Source organism: Mchenga conophoros, linkage group LG11, assembly GCF_057382185.1.
Source record: "Mchenga conophoros isolate Kocher_MC1m ecotype Shallow Benthic linkage group LG11, M_conophoros_male_GT1.1, whole genome shotgun sequence".
In the NCBI taxonomy this organism is placed as follows: domain Eukaryota; kingdom Metazoa; phylum Chordata; class Actinopteri; order Cichliformes; family Cichlidae; genus Mchenga; species Mchenga conophoros.
Window position 1 is genome coordinate 31590447 of NC_140536.1, and position 16022 is coordinate 31606468.

At 38.6% G+C, this 16022-nt stretch overlaps 3 protein-coding genes across 3 annotated transcripts; 1 reads left to right on the forward strand and 2 right to left on the reverse strand.

Moving 5' to 3' along the window:
- Positions 1–1557: 1557 nt before the first annotated feature.
- Positions 1558–5863, reverse strand: scnm1 (sodium channel modifier 1). Its single transcript, XM_085292513.1, has 8 exons — positions 5695–5863; positions 5447–5517; positions 5267–5355; positions 3800–3894; positions 3363–3463; positions 3148–3272; positions 2941–3061; positions 1558–2805 (listed from the first exon to the last, which is right to left on the reverse strand). The coding sequence occupies exons 1-8, from the start codon at positions 5743–5745 to the stop codon at positions 2694–2696; spliced, it is 765 nt and encodes a 254-aa protein (XP_085148639.1). The 5' UTR covers positions 5746–5863; the 3' UTR covers positions 1558–2693.
- On the forward strand, positions 5824–9646 carry lysmd1 (LysM, putative peptidoglycan-binding, domain containing 1). Its single transcript, XM_085292514.1, has 3 exons — positions 5824–6677; positions 7105–7412; positions 8067–9646. Exons 1-3 carry the CDS (start codon positions 6447–6449, stop codon positions 8239–8241), a joined length of 714 nt encoding a protein of 237 aa, XP_085148640.1. The 5' UTR covers positions 5824–6446; the 3' UTR covers positions 8242–9646.
- On the reverse strand, positions 9152–15738 carry tnfaip8l2b (tumor necrosis factor, alpha-induced protein 8-like 2b). Its single transcript, XM_085292515.1, has 3 exons — positions 15284–15738; positions 10587–10910; positions 9152–9947 (listed from the first exon to the last, which is right to left on the reverse strand). The coding sequence occupies exons 2-3, from the start codon at positions 10902–10904 to the stop codon at positions 9705–9707; spliced, it is 561 nt and encodes a 186-aa protein (XP_085148641.1). The 5' UTR covers positions 10905–10910; positions 15284–15738; the 3' UTR covers positions 9152–9704.
- Positions 15739–16022: the final 284 nt, after the last annotated feature.

The window sequence follows — 16022 nt, forward strand, 5'->3', positions numbered from 1 at the left end:
CGGCAAAACTGAGTCGTTAAACAGGTTCATGCAGGAAAACTCTCCAGTGTGACTGCATGAAAACTATTCTGCAAAGAACAGCAGACCAAAATTCTTCATCCCTTCAATTCAAAATTCCTTACAAAAGCTTGGTTGCAGTTTTTGCCGTCATGGGTGGCACAACCAGTTATAAGGTTTAGGGGGCAAGTAGGTTTGGATAACTCTTTTCCCCTTAATAAATGAAATGATTTTTAAAAACTGCATTCTACAGGTTATCTTCGTCTAATATTAAAATTTACTTGATGATCTGAAACATTTAAGAAATCAGAAGGGGTGCAAATAGTTTTTCACAGCACTATACATAATCGGAACTGTTATAATCATAATCTCATTTTCTGTGGTAAATATATGAAATTATTTCCTAAAACTAACACAAAAAAACCCCTTGATTTAATAAATCACAGCCCTTTAATCGCTTACAGTTTCTTCTGATCTTTAGACTTCCTCCAGGCACCTGAGCTATTTTTACATCCCACCCGGCCCAACGCAAATGTGAAACGGATCCTAGCCCACTGAGCTTGAGTTACCTTGTTCCAAATATAAGAACTAACTTTAAGAGGGTTGCACCCTAATGCACCCACAGAAATTTATGAGCAGAAACAGCTGCTAACCTCTCAGGATTTTCACAGCATTGCTTGCATCCCTGCCTTCCACCTCTCGTTTCATTAATCCATTTCTTGAAAGACTTCTCACCTAATGTCAAGTTTGACAAGACCACATATGCTTTTTAGATTTCTCAAAGGTCACATTTTAAAACTGCAAGCTTCACTGACATTTGGCTTTGTGTAAAACTTTCAAGTCAGTGTTGCCTTACCACATCTATTCTGAGAGTTTCTCTTCCACTTCTTAGTTTCCAGTAAAGCACGGATGTATTTTTGGACTGTAACCCTGTCACAAATGTATTCACCACATTGTATTTATGCTTCTACTGTTTCGTAAACAATAATACTGAAATATCAGATTTGAATTTGTCTTAAAACGCTCTAACATACTTCCAAATCCCTACAAAGACGTTTTAAGACCGTGGTGACGCTCTTAACTCCAAACTAATGAAGTGAGTGAGCTTCTGAAACATATTAGCCATGTCATCAGAAACTAACCCATGTTAAGTCCCTTTGCCCCCTTCCACTGACCCTGATGTTATCCAATTTATACCAACTGTGCTGAGAGGAGCTTTAAACGAACGCACAGATTAGCACCAATACAGCCAATCTGCTGCTGATTTATAGGAAAGCTGGCTGAGAATTGATCGTATCAGACAGAGCTCACTGAACTCAAATGGAAAGGACACGATGAACAAGAAAAGGGTAATGAAAATAGTCACAATAATTATAAAGGTCAGAAGTTCAGCTGAAAATTGTTGCCCGAGCTTTTAAACCTGCTTCTTTCATTCTAGAGGAGCCATGAAAAAGATGTAAGGCTAATGTCACTGAGGATGGCACAGTTTATCCAGTCTTTCCAGACTTCTAAGATGTTTCATGTTCAGGCGGGATGTTTTGGCAAAAGAACATCCTGGTGATCAAGAATGAGAATGATTTTCTTATAAAACTAATTTCATTTAATGAACACAAACCCCCAACTACATCACAATAACAAGTTTTAAAAAACAGAGCTATCACATATGTTGGGACAATGTTTTGTGAGTGATCCACCACAAAAGAAGAAAGTTGTTCAACAGTCCAGGATGACTTTTTCAGTCTTAATCTTTATGTCTTTAAAGCTAAGGCAGATGTTTTAATGTATAAATTCTATACAGATTTTAAAAATGTTCTGAATTTCTGCCAGATAATCAGGCAAATGCCAATTTGAGTATTTTCCAACTTCTTAATAACATGAAGAGTTTGGTCAGTCGTATTGAATATGAATATTTCCAAAATCACCTTTCCCAGAATTCTGATGTTACCTTAATCTGCTTGTGCAAGTAGGGAATCAAACATGCAGCAGACAAAAGAGCCAAATCTTAACACATCTTTGGGACAAACTTGCTCTTCCCGCATGAAGAAGCACAACCTGTCGGGGGGGAGGGTCACAAGCAGAGGTCACATTACACAAATCTTTTCAACAGATTGGAGGAGCGGTGTTGGATTTTAATGTAACAAAAAATATTCACAGAACATTTTAAGGAAAAGTGCCGGTAACTGAGTGGTTTGTCTCTGTCACAGGTGTAAACGATTTCAGACTCTTCCATTCAGGACTCTTTATGGGTGTAGAGGGATTTCCTCCCTGATAAGTAAGCTGTTAGAGAATATAAGTACTGAAATTCAGAGACCATTGGTTAATTCTTGTCACTTTCCTGCAACTCAATGCTTTTCAGGGTGGACTATGATAAGCCAACAAAGGTTCAGCCTTAAGCATAAAATATAACTGGATATGAAAAGTTGTCACTTGAATAAAGACTGACTCTGTAGCAACCTCTATTGATCACATCCTGGATGGAAGAAATAGTTCGACGCTGAACACTCAGTAGCTTTAAAAAACAAACAAACAAACAAAAAAACAACAAAAAAAACAAAACATAAAAAGGCTGATGAACAGAATAAATCTGTTAAATTTTTGTTTTCACATTGAGCTGTCTGTTTTATGCAGCACTGTGCCTCGTGAACGTACCACTGTGGTACAGGTTTTATCTGTGTGTCCACACCATTCTGGTGCTCTCATTTATTTGCAGGCGCTGGGGCAAGCGTGAGCGGCTCTTCCTCATCTGAATCAAACTCGACATTCTCGTCTTTAACCCACTTGCCGCTGTGGTCTTGCAGCCACCCGTCACTATGATAAAACAACAACAACAAAAAAAAATAGATGAAATGCACTGAAAATCTAATAGTGACCTACATGCAGATGTGATAAAAGTAGTGAAAATGTAGAACATTAGAAAGTGAAAGTCCCACAACATTTAGGCACCTTTTCAGTTTGAGATAGTGCTCCAGCTCCCTCTTCCTCTGAGCAGTAATGGGTTCAGCCTCCTGTCTCTCTGCAGCCTGACATTCGGCAGTATCTTTTGATGGATGTGGCTCGTTATTGGCTACAAAAGGAGTTGAAGCAAAATCATGACCGAGGTTTGCTCAAAATAAAAGCTGACAATAAAACATTTTCTCTAGCAGATCTTACCTGTTGAACAGACAGTAGAGTTGCTTTGTGACGTGTTCACTGAAATGCCAGACTCCCAGCATGCAGATGTCATGTTGTCACTGGGGTTTGAGCTGGTGCTTGCTGTCACTTTTTCAGATTTTGTACTTAAAAAGAATGACAAATAATTTAAATTGTGTTTTTTATTGTATGGCTTTAAATACAGACAACAACTCTCATACCAAGTAATCACTCACCTGGTTTTTCTATGGCAGCTGTTATATGGTACCGTTTTCAGCAAAGCATGATGGGTGAGCTTCCGTGTTTGTGCTAGTAATGGGGCTGAACTGGAGGGCTCCTGAAATCACAACAAGAGTAGCTCATATTTTCCACCATTACACAACTACACTGAATTGTTTAGTAAGGTGTAATTTGTTAGGGTCATATGGTAGTCACACGGGCACCACATAAGTAATTTAACAGGAGACAGCATGGAATAACAATGTCATGCAGTAATGAAAGATTACATCTGTCGAGCTTGTGATGTTTTTCCTGTGATGATTCATTGACCGTCTGCTGGCAGAATGACCCAGCTGGTTCTCATCTGTTGTTGCTTTGTTAAACACAGCTTTTTTCTGTTGGCTATGAGAGACTTGTAACCTTGACAGAGAACGCATGATTAACAGTTACTGACCTGCCTTTTTTCTTCAGCCTGGACATAGTTTTCATGTTGCCGTTTTGTTATTTCAGTCTTCAGCCGTGCTTTCTTGCCATAAAATGCTTTTAGCCCTGAGTAGAACACACAACAAACAATTGGGTTTACTAAAAAGTCAATGTAAAATGAACCAAACCTGAAAAAAAAAAAAGTCATACTCGTTTCCCTTTGAAGTACAGCAAGTTTGGTAGATATCATGAAGACGTGCAAAACTTTACCTTCATACTGTAGAAATTAAACTCGTATCGAAATGTAGGTAAAAACAACATTTTTTATATGCTGTAATTTATCTAACATACATGTTATACGGTGATACCCTTATTCAAAATACACTTTCCGGCATTTTTTCATCAGAAAATAAAGAAAACCTCCAGGGTACACATGCTTGTCTTTGACTGTTTGTGTAAGAGACAACAGACAGAGTTTTGCTTTTCCGAATGAGAAAAGTTGGATATTTAAAAAAAAAAAAAAAATGAGGTGAAGAAAAATTAGATAGTTGTACAAGACTGATACTTAAAGAGTACAATTTGTTTGACAGCCATTTAAAGTGATGGAAAAACTAACATAAATTCAAAAGCATGGAATTTTTACTTATCCCTATGTACTTGTAAATATACAGTTTTAGCGTAAAAAAGTGCGACAATGTATAATTGTTTGGGTTTTTAATTCTTCCAAATAATGAGGGGATATCAAATCCAGATAATTTGAAAAGAAAAACTACTCTCTGTGACGCAGCATTAGAAAAGACACACAAAAACAGCTTACCAATGACGCAATCCAAAAACTACTGAACTTTCCAATATTTCAACTCTTTGTTATCTTGATTATCTTGACTTGATTATCTACAAATCCAATACAAAATTTCCCCCTGGCTGCTGCTTTTGAGTTTTATTGAGTGTATTCATTTACTCTGTTGGGTTCTCAACTGCTGCATCAAATTACAATACAGGTCTTGTTTTGACTGTTGTTTTGCCTGATGACTACATTGGCATTTTACTGAGGACACAACTACTGACCAGCACATCTCTTTCTTTGATCCTCAGTTAGTTATGTAGCTTCTCCCTCTCACAAGTAGCTTTTCAGTCTTCAGTGTTGTATTTTATTTTTGAGCAGATTGTATTAAATATGCATAGTTTATGTATCTGTATTCCTCTGATTTTGTGTAGCATATGTAGCAAGGATGGCATATTAACCTGCACTTCACAGCACCTCAGATGATAGCACGACCTCATACAAGTGCCCCTCCTGCAGCATTGACTTTGAAATGCAGAGCCATTTAAAATATGGGGCACTGTCTCAATTAATAGGGCGAAAGACAAGGGATAGAAATGCTGTGCAGATGGCTAACCCTTGATACAGTGCTTCTTAATAAGACTGGGAGCGAAACTTCAGGTCCCCTGGGTCCCCAAATTGCTTTAAATAACTTTACAGGTTCAAGGTGCTCACCGTCTAGATGCCTCTTTCCTTTTCTGTGGACTGCCAACATGTCGACTGTATCAAACACAGGACGGTAGGAACACACAAGGCAAGTGTACCTATAAGATAAGGGGATAAATTACATTTAATGCCATTAGCTACACAAGTTTTTCTTTCCCAAACATATCAATGTTTTGAAGTTCACTTCACCTTCCGTTTTTCATAAGAGCAGCCTCATCTTCTGGAATAAAATTAGACAAAAGGTCTGCCACACGACGTTTCTGTAAAACGAAGTGAATAACGTTAGATAGTATGTAAGTATTACTACTTATTTTATTCTCCAAAGAAATAACTACAATATGTTGTTAGCTTAAAGATGCTAACACTAGCCGCATGTGTGCTCTTAGCTGAAGTCTCTGTTATTAAGCCAACATAAAATGCTGCAAATTGATCCATACCTTAAGGAGATTCAGCTGGCTTTTATCATCACCTTCTCTTTTAAAAGACATAACTGTTATGATCGATAATCTAAAAACTAATCTGAATAGCAGCGTATAGCTTCTTGGCTATAATATATAAGCTAATAGCAATGCTGCATTCATGGACAAACGGAAGATGGGAAATATAGACAACTCCCCCCCCCCTATGTGCTCAGCTTTGAGGTGGATAATTGTTCCGGCTATCGGAACTACAACGATATCTGCTTGTTTTTATAACATAAAGTCCGCATAGTCATTTGAAAGCGCGATTTGTGGCTATAGTTCATATTTACTAAATTTGCGAAAAAAAAAAAACCAAACTCTGTCAACTTAATATAAAACGCACAATTTTCCCCTACAGTCTTTAATGCAACACGTTGTGGCGAATCATCGGACTAGTCAGGGAACAGCCATGGCAACATATGGTTGTAGACAGCTGACTGCAAGAGTTTTGAAAACAAGTTTTTCAGCGACTTTTAGGTGTGTATTTGACAGATAAGGTACGTTATATTTGTAATCCAAGAAATTTTCTATAGAGTTTAAACGGCTGTCATTTGGAGAAAATATTGAACGCTTGGAAAAATAACGCGCGACGACATTAATTAAGTTGATAGCCTTAGCTAGCAGGCTAACTAAGCTGCTAGTTTGATAGTTATGGGCTAAAGCGGAAGCCATTATTGTAAAGATGTTATCAGCAGTGAAGTTCGCTGGTAAGCGCATTTTAGGCCCACATGGTTGTTTACCACCACACGAAAAAAGAACAATATAAGTGTTTTATGACAATGTCAGGGGAGCGAGCTCCTCTACCAGCCGGAGGGGACGGCCTACTCCGAGGGAACCGCACAAGATCTTACGGCAGTTTGATCCGATCTCCGCTGTCCCCGGTGCACCAGAGACGCATTGAACATATAATTCAGCCGGGAGAGACACTGCAAGGCCTGGCGCTGAAGTATGGAGTGTCTGTGAGTATGACTGTGTTGATTTGACTCTGAGACTGAATTAGTTCAAGTATTCATTTTTTGCGCCTTTAACAGTTCATATTAAGCTTATATTGAAATTTACTTGTTGCGATATGATGTCTTCTAACTGAATACTTGATTTGCCAATACTGAAATGTAAATGTGGGTGAATATTCACTTTTCTTATAGTCGTTGTTTTATTTTCATATTTATTGAGGTAGGTTATCTCAGTGGTTCAACAAAACGTTCAACTACATAATTAAGTTGTTTATTCAGTTGTTAGGGCATACTATGAAAAAGTGTTTGCCTTAAAATGGCATGTATTTATTTGGTTTCCTGTCTGCCTACTGATCTCGGTAAAAGTGAGACTTGATTTAGCCAAGTCTAATACTAATTAACAAAAGGTTCACAAGGACATCTTCTCTTTCAGATGGAGCAAATCAAAAGAGCAAACAGGCTTTACACCAATGACTCAATATTCCTGAAGAAGTCTTTGACAATCCCTGTGATATCAGACCTGGATGACTGCAGTAATGGGTTGGATGTGGCGGAGGAGGATGGCAACAAAGGCAGTGGTAACTCTGCTTCACTTCACAATGGACACATAGGGAGTTCCTCTGAGAAAAAGCAAGAAGACAGAAAAGATCTCACTCCAGGGGATTTTTTGAAAAGGTTGGATGACTTGATAAGCCAGTCCAAGCAGGCTGCAGTCAAAGGATGCCAGGAAGCAGAGAAAAGGTATAACTGTGCCTGTCGCTGGTTGCTCTTTTCTTTGCACAGTTGTTGTCCAGTCAGGGTCATTTGTAGCATTACAGAGACTTACTCTCTTCGTATTTAAGTCACTAATAGTTAGATCAGTTGGTCCTGCTTATGCATATGTTTTTAGTCATAATCCCTGGGCCATTATACTCATGCCATTCGTATTCCTAAACACAGTTCAGTGGAAATATTATGTTACTCAGATTAACATTTTTTCCTCCAGGTTAATATTGGAACATATTACTGCATGAGAAATAGTCAGTGGCAGTGTAATTTGCAAATATTGTACCTTCACTGATGTGTAAGTAATGTTGAGGTCATGGTCAAATATAATGCATTTTGATGCTAAGCATAGATATGCATGGATAGTATCTGATAGTCAGATTAGCCTAGATTGTCATGTCAAGTATAGTCATCCACCTTTCTGGCCTTCTTAATATTTCATCAGCCACTCACAATGTGGCTGTTCAAAAGATTCCCAATGCTTAATAGCTGCTTTAAATGCAGTTTCTAATGGCCTGGTGATAGTACCAGTGCAACAGCGATATTTTTTTTAAGAATACCAATCAATTTAGCCTAAAGTCAGTACACTCTGAACGACTTGCTCTGTTATATATTTATTTTATTTGCCAGGTTTGCTGCACTAGAAGCAACTTGCAACAACAGGACATCAGATTGCCGGCCGCTTACGAGGTCACAGAGTGTCATTTCATCTTCCAGGATGGCAGTACAGGGGACAGTACCGCTCACTGTCACCAAACTGACCAGGAAACTGAGAGACAAGGAAGATGAGATCTTTGAACTGTGACATGTCTGTCACTCAGAACATTAATGGAGCTTTCCCAGGGAGCCGTGATGCGCTGTTTGATCTCCAGAATAATGGAGCGTTACGGATAAAGGAATGAAAAGGAATCCCCGGTGATCCCGCTGCTGCTTAAAGTATAAAAGTGTTTTCACACTTCCATTTAAAAATTTATATTGCACAATTGTAGACTTGTTATTTATTTGGTGAGACATGCTGTAGGTTGTGAAAAGCTTCATATGACTATTCACATCTGGGAAGTTGGAAACTTGAAATTTGAAGAATTAAAAATCAATCATATTTATAGTCAGATGATCATATGGTCAACACAAAAAGGGTTTGTGTGTAACTGCCTCATATTTTCAGACTTGTAACGTTAGGAAATGGAATCTAAAACACAAGTCGTGTTTACTGTAATAATGATGATGACAATGAACTGGTTAGAATGATGGTTTTTCTATTAATGCTGAAAATGCAAGAAAAAATGTTGTAGGCTTTAGAATATTTGATAGCAATGATTGTATTGTTAAGGTTATATTTCTAATGTCTTTTCAATTTTGTATTGTTTGTTTTAAAATACATATTTTTATCCCATGTTAAATGACATTTGTTCACATTACTGCTAACAAATATTTCTTTTAGTATAACATGTAGATTTAGCTGTTTTGGGAGATTTAATGTCCAATTGGAGTTGATTTTTATCTGTTTTAACTGCCATATAAGACCAACGAATAGTCAGTAGACCAACGAATAGTCAGTAGGCCAATGAATTTAAACATTTTTTAAGCCCTACTGCGATCCAAAAATCATGAATTATAGATTGGATGTCCAAGCAGTCATGAGTAAAGAGTCTGTCTTTTTGTTGAGCTAAACATGTTTTTAAAATACAGTCATGGTCGCAGTAATTGTGCACTCTGGGGTCATTATCTTTATTTTTGGCTTGATTGTTGTCTGGACACCTCAGTAAATACAGTTTGTTGCTGCAGAAGCATCATCTTAACCACCAGATGGCAGTGCTGTACTATAGTGGTATTGTTCCCAGGCCTAACTTGCTTATGCATCGGTCCACCTGATTCATATCAGTGATTATAATGCATAATATCAGTAGTTCTGAATAATACAGTTCAAAGTCACAAATATTAGATGATACTTTGTGTCCTAGTAAAATAATCAATGCAGAATATATCTGTTTAATTTCAAGTTTGTTTTCTCTGGACACTGTCTGAATAGAAGATTAGCATCACTTACATAATATATATTTATGGCCCCAAAATATCAAAAACTTGAATGACTCCACAAAGCTTTTTTTGTATCCCTCATGTTCTTTGAGAACTATGGGAAAGCAGGTTGGTTCTCAAATGACTTGTTTTATGTTGCCAGTCCTCAGTAACAGAAAAACAAGCAGTTCGGAGTCCTAGTTGAGTCTGTCTGTTGTTCTCCCAGTGTCTGTTTGAAATTTAGTTCTGATGTCATATTGTCCCATCCTCCACTAGTTTATTCAGTCCTTTACAGATCTTGGTGAGGTTGGGTCTGAAGGGCCCATCAGGGTTGTACAGTTGGGTCAGGAGCTGTGGGTCGGAGTAATGGTTGAAGACATGGTTGATGCGACCATGAGATTTAGTGGTGAGGTGGGTGTTGACCAGTTTCAGCAGCAGATCCCTGCAGCTGGTCAGGATGTCTGCCATCACTGTTTTTTCAAAGGTAAAGTCCACCTGCGTCAGACAAGACATGCATTCATGTTACGTATTTCATACAAGTCAAATTGTATAATATCTTAATGTGAAGTAGCAGGATATGATGTATGAATATTCTACCAGGTTTAAAGACTTCTTAGAGATTGCATATTTTTGTTATTTTGCATCATTAATCTTCCTGCATATTCAGTTTTAATCCCAATACAGAAGTTTCAATATCAACGTATTGTTCTCTCACATTACCAAAGCAGAGAAACAAGCACTTGATTATGTGGAACTGAAATAAAACAAGCGACCCTTTAAAGCAACGTCTGAGCCACGCGTTGATGCATAAGAGAATCCTATTCAACAGTGAATTAACCTGGACGTTTTGATGCCATGTGATTAATATATTTATTTATCTGTTTTAATTGGAAATATTAACACAACTGCAAATTGCATTTATTGTGGAAAAACTAAGGTCAGAAACCTCTTGAAGTTGCCTGATTTTCCAGCCTTGAAGTTCATGCTGCGCACAAAACATTTTCCCCATTTGAGAGTAATTGGCATTCTTTTGCAATTGGAGCTAGAAAACAAGTGCATTGGCACAAATTTCTTTCAGGTGATGTATGCTTACTCATACATCATGGATTAAAAAATTAAAGTTGGGAAGTGTACCTCATAGAAACTGATAGCTGTCATTGCTCCCTGGTGGAGCTTCTTCTTAAAGTCTTGGGCCACTGCCAGCTCTTCTGTGCTGAAGCGGTTGTTCCTGAAAAGGACGCCAATCTTGACTGCAATCTTGATGAGGTCTTTGATGACTTTCTGAGCCTCTGATTTATTTCCCAAGTAGTCTCTGGAGACCCGGTACAGTTCATCTAGGATCTCACTGGTGGTGTCATCAATGAACATTTGTACAGAGCTTTTTGTGGCCATGCTGCTGAGGATTTTCTTCTGTGCCTTCATGGCCATGTCCTTGGCATTGAACGCATCCATTGTTGCCTGAATTATGAAGACAATTAATTTAATATTTCATTTTAATGTCTGTCCTGATAAAGTTATTATACAACTATTCAACTGTTTTAATATCCACATAAACATTTTACAGCTCAGTTTGAGCGCAATTAAATTTGTGTATAGACAGAAAAATTTCATAATTATACCTGCAGAAAGAAAGCAGTGAAAAGAAATAAAATATTCATACTTTATGCTCATAAATAGCCCAACAGGATATCATTACACAGTGTGTAGTTCTCTCAGCTATAGAGGCAGAATGTTCAACATTTACAGTTTCAGCTTCCTGTGATTAAACTGATTGGTAACCATTTTCAGTTTGAAAGTTTGAATTTGTCTCTTCAGGCAGATTTCCTGTCACTACCCATACCCATCACAGTAAATCGACAGCAAATCCTGTTGGTAGGCAAGTAAAGACTAGATTGCACAACTTTTTTTGGCTGAATGAATTAGCATGGAAGTGCTAAAGAGGTCCTGTTTAAACCTGAAAGGAGAAGACACACAAGTACACTCTTAAAAGAAAACAGTTTTTCTTTCTGCCCTCGATTTAAAACAGCAGTTCCAGTTGAGTAGTTGGAGAATGATTGCTGACTACAAGGTTTAACTGTTGGAAAGGGAGGAGAAACATGTTTTACAGCAAAGTGGCGAGTCTTCCCTCATTACTTTTTAACTTTCAGATTATCATCCACTGACCCTTCTTACACATCATAAAACTCCATCTTAGTGTCAATATTAGTAACAGTTCAAGCCTTTTATTTGTCATCTTTAAATTAGAAACATACATCGACACAAACACTGAACATGTAGTGTGTTAAATTCTGAAGCAATGCCTTCATCTTATGTTAGTTACAGTGTTTGTTTTGATATCTGACATGTACTTACATTGCCAAAAGGGAAAACTACCATGGAGGAGCCTCCACAGAGGCACTTAATTTTCACTCCTGGGATTCTAACCACACCTAACATCCATCACAGAACCCCCCCCTCGGGAAGTCATCAGCATGCATACAGCACACTATGACAGAACTACAAAATCCACAGTTTTATCTTTGATTGTCAACACAGTTTGAATTAATTCTTTTTTAATTCCATCTAATTTCCCTCTAATCTCTAACATGGAAGCAAGCAGATATGAAGTGGATCACTCTCAGAGGAAAACTACATTTGAATTTGATTTCTCTGATGTTCTTGTTAGAGTGTTGCAAAGAGTGGGCAAGCAAAATAAGATTTAATTCCCACATCACCAAAAGAACAAAGATTGAAAGTATCACAGCAATAAGACTCTTACAATGGATGAAGCAAACAAGTGTGTTTGTAGAATATTAATGCTAAATAGATAAGCTCTAGCCTGATATCTCCAGTTCCAGAAACACGGCAGCTTAAGCATGAGCCTAAATGCTTAGCTTCTGCTTCATATTAATCCATGTTTTATGAGTAACACAGAATCAACAGATATGCAGTATCTTTAGCAAACATCAGTGCCACCGAGGCAGCTGTGCATTCTCTCCTACTTCCTGTGTCACTTAGTATTGTCACATGTGCAGAATCTCAAAGTCTAAACAGGTCTCCAGTTAATAAGACTGTTTCTGAACCTCTTTCTGAGTCATTTTCTGCACTAAACCTGACTTGTGGCCTGTATGGACAAGTATATGAGGGGTGCAGGGAGGCTGCATAGCTCAAGCATGTCCGCGCCTGCTTTTTTCACATTGCATCAGTGCTAGAACAAGAACAGGAAGTGAGCACCCTGAATCCACACGCTACCTCAATTTTTCTAACTGGGTCTACCTTTGAGTGGAACGTCGAAACAGGATGTAAACACTATTTATTAAGCGCATATTTTCTGTAAGCTGTCAGCTATCAACAACTGTAACCCCTGTGATGCATTTCTTTCCTCCCTGTTTATTGTTATTAGCAACATCATTTAAAATATGATGTTCAAGTCGCCCAGTGCCAGCAATGCACAGTCAGCAGTGTGAGCAAATGACTCCACCATTCACTCATGAATGAAAAAGTGATCGAGTCACATTAACGATCATATCATGCAAATAAGTAGCACTCGCTGTGATTCTCCCCATCACTGTTATGCATCCCACTCCCAGCTCCAAAATTCATTATAAGCAAACAGTCACTTTTATAGCATATCTCTAGTAGGGTTTATTTTACATGCACAACCATTAATTTCAAACAAGTGTCACATTTCTAATAGCTCCCTTTGTTACAAAAGCTTTGGGGTCCCTGTGGGGAATTCAAAAACATTCATAAGATTAATTTCCCTTAACAGTGATAATGAAAGTAGAGCAGTGTGACAGCTATTTCAGTTTCATACTTCAGTCTCATTTATTTGCTAAAAAGACTACTGGGATCGGAAGGATGTGCACTGTGCGCAGTCATCAGCCAGTATTCCACACAGTGAAACTCCCACAGCACGAGACAGGTCGCTGTTTGGCCTTTTGTGCATCAGCATTGTTTATTTTATGCAGCGCTGTCAGGGGGTTGAGGCTGTTTGGGTAACACTGGAACATTTCGATGCTACAGCAGCATATTGCCATAAAACCAGTGTTTTGTAATGGACATCATTCAGTCGATCATGTCGAGGATGCGCTCAATGTTGAGCAGCAATTTTCTGGTACAAATGGATAGAAGAGGGCCTTTGAGCATTTATCAGTTTGTTGTTGACATCCACAGGGAGTGACTCCATTATATGTTCAAGTGTTTGTTTCCCTCCCAAATGCCTGAAACTGCATGCTGTGTGAAATCTAATGCTGGAAGGAAAAGCACAAAAATGCAGAAGTAGAACTATCAGAGCAGAGATGGCCTTAATCAGTTTCAGAGCTGCTGTAACATCCAGGCAGTGCAGAATCTTTAAATGGTAGGTTAATGGACAGTCAAAGAGAGTTGTCCTTATTGGTGGAGTCATCCAGGCAGGCAGGAGAGGTAAATATTTAGCATTCCTCAGATGACTCAAGCATTAAGCCTGAGTGTTTTTGTGTTTGTTCGTGTTTCTACATGTTTTTAGTTGCAAGGATGACAGAGTGTATGGCCAAGCAAAAGTCATTTTCCTGCAGTTTTTGTCTGCAACTTTTTAGCAATAAAAGATTTGTTTGATGTTTCGTGTGTACTTACGTGCTTGCATCTTTGTTTATTCTACTGTTTTTGTGTTATGAAAATAGATCTGCTCGCACGCCCCCTTTCACTGAGCCAATCTAAATATTCTTTGTAATGTTCCTAGAGTGCAGCTGAGCATTATCTATGAAATCCTCACTGTTTCTCATACCAGCCCTGAGATTTCTATACTGGATTGTAGCTTCTGGGACCTAAAGGAATGTATGTTCCCTTTAGTTGCCTTTTTTCATACTGAACACTGAGAATATTCTGGGAACAGCTCAGAGACACGAGTCTGTCATGCCATTTTTAGAAAGGTCATCATTGATTGGCGGTAGTTGCATTAGTACCTGATGATATTCTGGACAACCTGAGACAATAACAGCATAAAAAATAGGAGAAGTTTCTGTGTCCTTACTCAGCAGGTTTTTGTAATAGATCAGTATCTTGCTGAATAAAATGTCACTTCCGTTGTATGTTTTGAACTGTGGGTAATTGTTGTAGTTTGTGATCCTGTTTTTCAATTATATAAATATATAAGTATATAAAGTGTTTTATACAGGTTTCTAAGAATTAATTTTGCTTTATGTTATTGTTATTAACCAAGTAATACTTTTGTTTCAGTAAAGATGACTGCTTTATAGGTTTAGGTTAAACGAGGAAGCGTTTTGAAATCCTCTTAAAGCAGATATTGCAGTTTCTCTTTCAACATTGCACAACTTAGCAGAGTTGTTCAAGCCTGCCACACATCTGTACTGCCTCAAAAGGGAAGCGAAACAGAGCCGTTGGCGCACTGGCGAGGAGTCATTACCAAAGGCCCTCAGCGTTGTATTTGTCCCTTGAATGTGTGCGGCCATGAGAGCTATGTTGCAAGCTTTCACTGTCTTTGGCTTGGGCTTAACATGCTTCAAATCAAAGTAGGCCAAAGAAGAACTAAAGTTCACTGCCTTGAGATTTGAGTTGAGCAACTCTCAGCCTGTGCAAACAAAAAAATGAGAGCTCTACATCTGTGCCTGTCACTGTACTTGTCCCAGCATGACTGTGAGCATACATGCATATCTTCCAACTCGTGTTCAAGATGGGGAAGTGAAGCAAAGTCACACAGTTTCCAGTCATCCCTCTTCTTAGCTAACCTCTGTTGGAAACCCTTAATTAATACTCTTAATTTTTAGGAGATTAAAGAAATGGAGAGACCACAGATATCTAGTCCCAGAGGTTGTTTTTTTTACTGGCATATGAACACAGCAGAAGTTTCTTACCTGTGTGTGCGTGCTGAGTCCCCCTCCCTCCTTGTCTGTGTCAGATGTCTGCCTCTGCTCTGTGTATCAAGTTGACAGCACAGGCTGGTCAATTTAACGGGATCCCTTCATCTTAACTACGAACAGAACCAAAACCTAAAAAGAGCCCTCCTGCAGCGCTTCTGTCAGTGCTTGCCACCCTTTTCTTAAGATAATGTTGAGTTGTACTTCCTTGAGGAACTAAATTGCTGTGACACACCCCTTAGTGTGTGTGTATGTCTCTCTCTCCCTCGCTCTCTCTTGCTCTCTCTCTCTTGCTTTTTCTCTCTCTATACGCTATCATGTGTTTCCCTCTGAAATTCAAATTCAAACTCTTCCAAACCACTGTATTTCTCTCTTAGCCTCGCTCTTCACAATTTGGCACTCTGAATCGGCTTGTCTCTTTCCCTGCTCTTCTCTGTATTGCTGACGCTGTGCCTCTGCTTGTTCTGACTAGTGAAAAACCCAGAAAGAATTTACGAATAATCCAGTGATGCAGCCCATTGAAAGGGGAGAGGCTTAACTCTTTTTTTTACTGCTGTTCACCTTCGCTGGAATGTGGCTCCTGTCAGTTCTGCTGCGCGCCATGTCCCTCCCCGCATGTCTCTTTTTGAAGGTAGAATCAAAACAATGAGTAGCCAGGAGTGTGTCTGACGTACACAAACAGTCAGAGATCACTAACTGTTCTACAGCTTTTTTTTTTATGTTTAAAGATTGTGTA